The 10,155-nt window shown below is 38.5% G+C and overlaps 1 protein-coding gene across 1 annotated transcript; it reads right to left on the reverse strand.

The window, feature by feature from the left end:
• Positions 1 to 7,626: 7,626 nt before the first annotated feature.
• On the reverse strand, positions 7,627 to 7,959 carry LOC102270958 (large ribosomal subunit protein eL21-like). The gene has a single exon (XM_070363826.1). The coding sequence runs from the start codon at positions 7,957 to 7,959 to the stop codon at positions 7,627 to 7,629; it is 333 nt and encodes a 110-aa protein (XP_070219927.1).
• Between the last annotated feature and the right edge of the window lie 2,196 nt (positions 7,960 to 10,155).

The raw sequence follows: 10,155 nt of genomic DNA on the forward strand, positions 1-10,155 counted from the left end.
CACTGTGTATGAGCAGAGCAAAGGCTCCACAGTGTACTATAAAGTGGTTTACCTAAAGCCCCATGACCTGACCATGGAACTTCCCTCCTTCTTTTATTCCATGGCTGAACTAAAGCTTTACAATACACACCTTGGGAAACCCTAAATTGTGTCATATTAAAAGCACCACAAAAGAACTGCAAAACCAATGAAAATAAACTGGCTTCAAATTAAACCCGCAGTTTTTTCCTAGAACAAATCCAGAACTAGCTCCAGGAGGGAGAGAAAAGTGGTATGCCTGGGTAGTTTCTGTCATGTGTAGTAGCAGTTCACACAGTTTAATGAAAACCATATTTCCTTCTGTTTGCCATTAAGGAGTTCTAGGGTCAAGATCTACCTAGTGAGTAAATGTGCGTGCCTGGTAAGTCACTTAGTCATGTCTTACTCTTTGGGACCCTGTGAACTATAGCCCACCAGGCTCCTCTGTCCATGGGATTTCCCAGGCAAGAACACTGGAATGGATTGCTGCTGTGCCTTCCTCCAGAGGATCTTCGCAACCCAGGGATCGAACCCTCATCTCTTATGTCTCCTGCATTGGCAGACAGGTTCTTTACCACTAGTACCACCTGGGAAGCCTCAGTGAGTAAATAGCCATCTCATAATCCCTGCTCAACTGCGATAATCACAGGAGTTTTCAAAACAACTTTAGTGATCTGGGTTTTTTTTTAATTAATTTTTTTATTGAAGGATAATTGCTTTACAGAATTTTTCTGTTTTCCGTCAAACCTCAACATGAATCAGCCGTAGGTATACATATATCTCCTCCCTTTTGAAACTCCCTCTCATCTTACTCCCCATCCCACCCCTCTAGGTTGATACAGAGCCCCTGTTCGAGTTTCCTGAACCATACGGCAAATTCCTGACGGCTATCTATTTTAATTATGGCAATGTAAGTTTCTATGTTACTCTTTCCATACATCTCATCCTCTCCTCCCCTCTCCCCACATGCATAAGTCTATTCTCTGTATCTGTTTCTCGATTGTGCCCTGTAAATAAATTCTTCAGTACAATTTTTCTAGATTCGATATATATGCATTAGAATACGAAATTTATCTTTCTGACTCACTTCACTCTGTATAATAGGTTCTAGGTTCATCCACCTCATTAGAACTGATTCAAAGGCATTCCTTTTGATGGCTGAGTAATATTCCATTGTGTATATGTACCACAACTTCTTTATCTGTTCACCTGTCGATGGACATCTAGATTGCTTCCATGCTCTACTACTGTAAGTAGTGCTGCAATGAACAATGGAATACATGGGTCTTTTTCAATTTTGGTTTCCTTAGGGTATTTGCCTAGGAGTGGGATTGCTGGGTCATACAGGGATTTTATTCCTAGTTTTTTAAGGAATCTTCATACCATCTTCCATAGTGGCTGTATCAATTTACATTCCCACCAATAGTACAAGAGCGTTCCCTTTTCTCCACACCCTCTCCAGCATTTATTGTTTGTAGACTTTTTGATGATGGCCATTCTGACTGGTATGAAGTGATATCTCATTGTAGTTTTTATTTGCATTTCTCTAATAATGATTGATGTTGAGCATTTTTTCATGTGTTTGTTGGCCATTTCTATGTCTTCTTTGGATAAATGTTTCTTTAGGTATTTTCCCATTTTTTGATTGCATTGTTCATTTTTCTGGTATTGAGTTGTATGAGCTGCTTGTATATTTTGGAAATTAATCCTTTGGAAGTTGTTTCATTTGCTATTATTTTCTCCCATTCTGAGGGTTGTGTTTTCACCTTGCTTATAGTTTCCTTTGCTGTGCAAAAGCTTTTAAGTTTAATCAGGTACCACTTGTTTACTTTTGTTATTATTTCCATTACTCTAGGAGGTGGGTCATAGAGAATTATGCTTTGATTTATGTCATCAAGTGTTCTGCCTATGTTTTCCTCTAAGAGTTTTATAGTTTCTGGTCTTACATTTAGGTCTTTAATCCACTTTGAGTTTATCTTTGTGTATAGTGTTAGGAAGTGTTCTAATTTCATTCTTTTACATGGAGCTGTCCAATTTTCCCCAGAGAAGGCAATGACACCCCACTCCAGTACTCTTGCCTGGAAAATCCTATGGACAGCAGAGCCTTGTAGGGTGCAGTCCATGAGGTCATGAAGAGTCCAACACTTACTGAGCAACTTCACTTTCACTTTTCACTTTCATGCATTGGAGAAGGAAATGGCAACCCACTCCAGTGTTCTTGCCTGGAGAATCCCAGGGACAGTGGAGCCTGGTGGGCTGCTGTCTATGGGGTTGCACAGAGTTGGACATGACTGAAGCGACTTAGCAGCAGCAGCAGCAATCCAGTTTTCCCAGCACTGTTTATTGAAGAGGTTGTCTTTGCCCCACTGTATATTCTTGCTGCCTTTGTCAAAAAACAAGATATCCATAAGTGCAGGGGTTTATTTCTGGGCTTTCTATCTTGTTCCATTGGTCTATATTTCTGTTCATGTGCCAGTGCCATACTGTATTGATGACTGTGGCTTTGTAGTATAATCTGAAGTCAGGAAGGTTGATTCCTCCAGTCTCATTCTTCTTTCTCAAGACTGCTTTGGCTATACAGGGTCTTTTGTGTTTTCATATGAATTGTGAAATTTTTTTGTTCTAGTTCTGTGAAAAATGCCATTGCTAATTTGATAGGGTTCACATTGAATCTGTAGATTGCATTTGGTAGTATAGTCATTTTCACAATATTGATTCTTCCTACCCAGGAACATGGAATATCTCTCCATCTGTTTATGTCATCTTTCATTTTTTCAATAGTACCTTATAATTTTCTGTGTACAGTTATTTTGTCTACTTAGATAAGTTTATTCCTAGATATTTAATTCTTTTTGTTGCAATGGTGAATGGGATTGATTCCTTAATTTCTCTTTCTGATTTTTCATTGTTAGTATATAGAAATGCAAGTGATTTCTGTGTATTGATTTTGTATCCTGCAACTTTGCTAAATTTTCTGATTAGCTCTAGTAATTTTCTGATACTATCTTTAGAGTTTTCTATGTATAGTATCATGTCATCTGCAAACAGTGAGAGCTTTACTTCTTCTCCCAATCTGGATTCCTTTTATTTCTTTTTCTTCTCTGGAAGTAGCTAGAACTTCCAGAATTATGTTGAGTAATAGTGGTGAAAGTGGACATCTTTGTCTTCTTCCTAATCTTAGGGGGAATGCTTTCAGTTTTTCTCCATTGAGAATAATGTTTGCTGCAGGCTTATCATCAGTTCAATTCAGTCACTCAGTTGTGTCCAGCCCTTTGAAACCCCATGGACTGCAGCATGCCAGGCTTCTCTATCCATCACCAATTCCTGGAGCTTATCCAAACTCATGTCATTGAATCAGTGGTGCCATCCAAACATCTCAGCCTCTGTCATCATCTTCTCCTCCCGTCTTCAATCCTTCCCAGCATCAGGGTGTTTTCAAATGAATCAATTATTCACATCAGGTGGCCAAAGTATTGAAGTTTCAGATTCAGCATCAGTCCTTCCAATGAACATTCAGGACTGATTTCCTTTAAGATGGGCTGGTTGGATCTCCTAGCAATCCAAGGGACTCTCAAGAGTCTTCTCCAACACCACAGTTCAAAAGCATCATTTCTTTGGCTCTCAGCTTTCTTTATAGTCCAACTCTCATATTTATACATGACTACTGGGAAAAACATAGCTTTGACTAGAGGGACCTTTGTTGCCAAAGTAATGTCTCTGCTTTTTAATGTGCTAAGTTGGTCATAACTTTTCTTCCAAGGAGCAATCATCTTTTAATTTCATGGCTGCAGTCACCATCCACAGTGATTTTGGAGCCCCCAAACAGTCTCTTATTGTTTCCATTTTTTTCCCATCTATTTGCCATGAAGTGGTGGGACCAGGTGCCATGATCTTAGTTTTCTGAATGTTGAATTTTAAGCCAACTTTTTCACTCTCCTCTTTCACTCTCATCAAGAGGCTCTTTAGTTCTTCGCTTTCTGCCATAAGGGTGGTATCATCTGCATATCTGAGGTTACTGATATTTCTGCTGGCAATCTTGATTCCAGCTTGTGCTTCATCCAGTCCAGCATTTCTCATGATGTACTCTGCATATAAGTTAAATAAGCAGGGTGACAATATATAGCCTTGACTTACCTCTTTCCTGATTTGGAACCAGTCTGTTGTTCCATGTCCAGTTCTAACTGTTGCTTCTTGACCTGCATACAGATTTCTCAGGAGGCAGGTAATGTGCTCTGGTGTTCTCATCTCTTTAAGAATTTTCCAGTTTGTTTTGATCCACACAGTCAAAGGCTTTAGCATAGACAATGAAGCAGATGTTTTTTCTGGAATTTTCTTGCTTTTTCAATGATCCAGTGGATGTTGGCAACTTGATTTCTGGTTCCTCTGCTTTTTTTAAATCCAATTTGAACATCTGGTTCTTGGTTCATGTACTGTTGAAGCCTCACTTGCAGAATTTTGAGCATTACTTTGCTAGCATGTGAAATGAGTGCAATTGTGCAGTAGTTTGAGCACTCTTTGGCATTGCCTTTCTTTGGGATTGGAATGAAAACTGACATTTTCCTGCCCTGTGGCCACCACTGAGTTTTCCAAATTTGCTGGCATATTAAGTGCAGCACTTTCACAGCATCATCTTTTAGGATTTGAAATAGCTCAACTGGAATTCCATCACCTCTACTAGCTTTGTTCATAGTGATGCTTCCTAAGGCCCACTTGACTTTGCATTCCAGAATGTCTGGCTCTAGGTGAGTGATCACATCATTGTGATTATCTGGGTTGTGAAGATCTTTTTTTGTATAGTTCTTCCATGTATTCTTGCCACCTCTTCTTAATATCTTTTGCTTCTGTTAGGTCAATACCACTTCTGTCCTTTATTGTGTCCATCTTTGCATGAAACGTTCCCTTGGTATCCCTAATTTTCTTGAAAAGATCTCTAGTCTTTCCCATTCTATTATTTTCTTCTATTTCTTTGCACTGATCGCTCAGGAAGGCTTTCTTACCTCTCCTTGCTGTTCTTTGGAACTCTGCATTCAAATGGGTATATCTTTCCTTTTCTCCTCTGCTGTTTGCTTCTCTTCTTTTCATGGCTATTTGAAAGGCCTCCTCAGACAACCATTTTGCCTTTTTGCATTTGTTTTTTCATATCATATATGGCCTTTACTATGTTGAGGTAGGTTCTTTATAGGCCCATTTTTTAAAGAGTTTTAATCATAAATCATGCTGAATTTTGTCAAAGGTTTTTTCTGCATCTATTGAGATTATCGTGTGGTTTTTATTTTTCAGTTTTTTAATATGGTGTACCACATTGATTGATTTGTGCATATTGAAGAATCCTTGCATTCCTGGAATAAACCCAACTTGATCATAGTGTATGAGCTTTTTGATGTGTTGCTGAATTCTGTTAGCTAAAATTTTGTTGAGGATTTTTGCATCTATGTTCGTGAGTAATATTGGCCTGTAGTTTTCTTTTTTTGTGTTGTCTTTATCTGATTTTGGTATCAGGTGATGGTGGCCTCGTAGAATGAGTTTGGAAGTGTTTCTTCCTCTGCAATTTTTTGAAAGAGTTTTAGAAGGATAGGCATTCACCCCTCTCTAAATGTTTGATAGAATTCTCCTGTGAAGCCATCTGGTCCTTGGGTTTTGTTTTTTGGGAGATTTTTGACCACAGGTTCAATTTCAGTGCTTGTAATTGGGTTGTTTATAATTTCTGTTTCTTCCTGGTTCAGTCTTTAAAGATTGAACTTTTCTAAGAATCTGTCCATTTCTTCCAGGTTATCCATTTTATTGCCATGTAGTTGTTCATAATAGTCTTTTATAATCCTTTGTATTTCTGCATTGTCTGTTGTAACCTCTCCTTTTTCATTTCTAATTTTGTTGATTTGATTCTTCTTTTTTTCTTGATGAGTCTGGCTAAAGGTTTGTCAATTTTGTTTATCTTCTCAAAGAATCAGCTTTTAGTTGTATTAATCTTTACTATTGTTTTGTTTCTTTTTCATTTATTTCTGCTCAGATCTTTATGATTTCTTCCCTTCTACTAATTTTGGGGGGTTTTTTGTTCTTCTTTTTACAGTTGTTTTATGGGGAAAAGTTAGGTAGTCTATTCAATGTTTTTCTTGTTTCTTGAGGTAGGATTGTATTGCTATAAACTCTCCTTTAGAACTGCTTTTGCTGCATTCCATAGATTTTGAGTTGTCATGTTTTCATTGTCATTTGTTTCTAAAAATTTTTTTATTTCACTTTTGATTTTTCCAGTAAGCTGTTGGTTGTTTAGAAATATATTGTTTACTCTCCATGTGTTTGTGCTTCTTACAGTTTTTTCTTGGAATTGATATCTAGTCTCATGGCATTGTGGTCAGAGAAGATGCTTGATACAATTTCAATTTTCTTAAATGTACTGAGGTTTGATTTGTGACCCAAGATGTGGTCTATCCTGGAGAATGTTCCATGTGCACTTGAGAAGGTGTATTCTTCTGCATTTGGATGGAATGTCCTGAAGATATCAATGAAAGTCATCTCATCTAATGTATCATTTAAGACTTGTGTTTCCTTATTAATTTTCTGTTATGATGATCTGTCCATTGGTGTGAGTGGGGTGTTAAAGTCTCCTGCTATTATTGTGTTCCTGTCAATTTCTCCTTTTATGTCTGTTAGTGTTTGTCATGTATTGAGGTGCTCCTACGTTGGGTGCATAGATATTTACAATTGTTACGTCTTCCTCTTGGATTGATCCTCGATCATTACATAGTGTCCTTCCTTATCTCTTGCAATTTTTATTTTAAGGTCTGTTTTGTCTGATATGAGGATTGCTACTCCAGCTTTTGCTTCCCATTTGCATGAAATACATTTTTCCATCCTCTCACTTTCAGTTTATATGTGTCTTTAGGTCTGAAGTGGGTTTCTTGTAGACAGCATATATATGGGTCTTGTTTTTGTATCCATTCAGCCAGTCTGTGTCTTTTGGTTGGGGCATTTAATCCACTTACATTTAAAGTAATTATTGATATATGTCCCTATTGCCATTTTCTTAATTGTTTGGGGTTGATTTGGTAGATGTTTTTTTCCTCTTGTATTTCTTGACTATATAAGTCTGTTTAACATTTGTTGTAAAGCTGGTTTGGTGGCACTGAATTCTCTTAACTTTTGCTTGTCTGAAAAGCTTTTTCTCTCTCCATCAATTTTGAATGAGATCCTTGCTGGGTACAGTAATCTTGGTTGTAGATTTTTCCCTTTCAGTACTTTAAATATATCCTTCCATTCCCTTCTGGCCTGCAGAGTTTCTGCTGAAACATCAGCTATTAAATGCATGGGGTTTCCCTGTATGTTACTTGTTGCTTTTCCCTTGCTGGTTTTTTTGGCAATTTATTTTTTTTTATTTTGGCAATATCTGGCAGTTTATTAACCAATGGAACATACTGAATAACAAACTATCTTACATCTTTCAGGAAGAAGAAACACTAGATTTGAAAACACATCACCCACTGAATTTAGACACAACATCTCTACTCAATTAAGAGAAACATTTGTACAGTCCAGGTCTTTATTCTTACACCCAACAGGCCCTACAGTCATAGGGAATGGGCTCCAACAGTTCAGGTTCCTTTTCACTGGTCCTCATGAAGTGTGTTCTCTGGGTGGAGCAGGCTGGTGCTTCAGCTGAACCCAAATCCCTTTCTCTTTGGCTTCCTTCTTTTTCTGATCATTTTCCTTCCCATGTTTCAGGAAGCTATCTAGGCTCTTAGAGTGCTTAATATGTTCAATAGGCACATTAATTCTCTTGGCAAGAATCTTGCCATTAACTTGTTTGTTTACAGTGATGCCAGCAGCATGCTGGGTAACATTGTAGATTCTCCCAGTTTTGCCATGGCAACATTTGTGGGGCATTCCTTTTTGAACAGTACCCATGCCCTTGATATCTACAATATCACCCTTCTTGTAGATTTGCATAGATGTGGCCAAAGGAACAACTCCATGTTTTTGAAAGGCCTAGAGAACATGCAGCAGGTGCCCCTCCTCTTTTCCTTTGTGTTGGTCATTTTGGCAAATTACTGGAAGATGGTGGTTCCAGCCGACAGGCTCCCTTGCTGCTTTTAATATTCCTTCCTTGTGTTTAGTCTTTGTTAGTTTGATTAATATGTGTCTTGGTGTGTTTCTCCTTGGGTTATCCTGTATGGAACTCTTTGCACCTCTTGGACTTGATTGACTATTTCCTTTTCCATGTTGGGGAAATTTTCAACTATAATCTCTTCAAAAATTTTCTCATACCCTTCCTTTCTCTCTTCTTCTTCTGGGACCCATATAATTCGAAAGTTGGTGCCTTTGATATTGTCCCATCGGTCTCTGAGACTATCCTCAGTTCTTTCCATTCTTTATACTTTATTCTGCTCTTCAGAAGTTATTTCCATCATTTTAACTTCCAGCTCACTGATTCGCTCTTCAGCTTCAGATATTCTGCTATTGATCTCTTCTAGAGTATTTTTAATTGTAGTAATTGTGTTGTTTGTCTCTGTATGTCTGTTCTCTAATTCTTCTAGGTCTTTGTTAATTGATTCTTGCATTTTCTCCATTTTGTTTTCAAGGTTTTTGATCATCTTTACTATCATTATTCTGAATTAGTTTTCAGGTAGTTTGCCTATTCCCTCTTCATTTATTTGATCTTCTGTGTTTTTAATTTGTTCCTTCATTTGTGTAGTATTTCTCTGCTTTTTCATTATTTTTTTTACCTTATTGTGTTTGAGGTCTCCTTTTGCCAGCCTTGAAGGTTGAATTCTTTCTTCCTTTTGGTTTCTGCCCTCCTAAGGCTGGTCCAGTGGTTTGTGTAAGCTTCATATAGGGTGCGATTTGTGTTGTTTTTGTTTGTTTGTTTGTTTGTTTGTTTTCCCTCTGATGGGCAAGGCTGAGTGAGGTGGTAATCCTGTCTGCTGGGTTTGTATTTTTGTTTTGTTTGTTGTTTAGATGAGGCTTCCTGTACAGGGTGCTCCTGGTGGTTGGGTGATGCCGGGTCTTGTATTCAAGTGGTTTCCTTTGTGTGAGTTCTCAATATGTGATACTCCCTAGAGTTAGTTCTCTGGTAGTCCAGGGTCTTGGAGTCAGTGCTCCCACTCCAAAGGCTCAGGGCTTAACCTCAAAATGAGACACAGAGACACAAGGTGAGCAAATGCTGTTTGAAAAAATGGTATCAATGAACTTGGTTGATTCAAGATTGTCACAAATCTTCAATTTGAAAAAATTACATAATCTTGACTCTCCTCAGTCTTCATACTTTCCTTTCGTGAGCACTGAATGGCAAGCAATGTTCAGACTGTCCTGTTGCAGACAGATATACCTTGCAACGTATTTCACAGAGCCTGGAAATGGAGAGAAAGCATGTCTCCTGAAAGAAGATATTACATTCCTTTCCCCTCATCCATGACAGCATTGAGGCTTGGATCCCCTTTCTCTGGTCTTCACTCTCCAGAAACAAGAGACTGACAAGAGCCACTGTTCCCAGTGATCTGGTTTTTAAATTAGTACTCATTTCAGGTCACAGAATCCATCGTAGTGATCTTAAACATAGAGGAATCAGAAGGTAAAAGGGCACAAAATTCAAAGATGGAATGTAACCAACCCTATCTATCTGTCGGTCTGTCTGTCTCTGTCTCCCTCTCTCTCCTCTCTTTTGTGTCTCTTCATTCTTCACTTTCTCATTCTAGTATGTTTTTGCTTTAATCCAAATGCTCACACTCTCTCTATCCTTCCTTCACTGAAAGGCTGCACAGGTCTCCACACCCTACAGCCAGTATTGACTGGCTTTCTCTGATTTTCCAGCCCATATGGGAGGAAAACATGGCTACCCTGAGCTCCTGAGTTTAAAGTCACAATTACAACTAGCACAAGAGAGGCTGAAGACTGCCTGGTCCAGCTTGAGTTACTTGTCCCATCACAGACTGCCAGGGGCCACCCTTACAGTATTTTGAAGAGTAGCTGAGATGGGGGTTGGGGAGGGCAGGCAGAAGGGAGAGGATGAAAGGTAGACAACCTGTGTGTATTACATCTGGGAAATTGCTTAAACAGAAAAAAGATTCACTTGGCTGATCACACACGTGTTATTCATTCCATGACTGTTACCAACCTAAATATGGCTTCAGTCTAGAGTGTAATAAG

Source organism: Bos mutus, chromosome 26 (assembly GCF_027580195.1).
Source record: "Bos mutus isolate GX-2022 chromosome 26, NWIPB_WYAK_1.1, whole genome shotgun sequence".
Lineage (NCBI taxonomy): Eukaryota > Metazoa > Chordata > Mammalia > Artiodactyla > Bovidae > Bos > Bos mutus.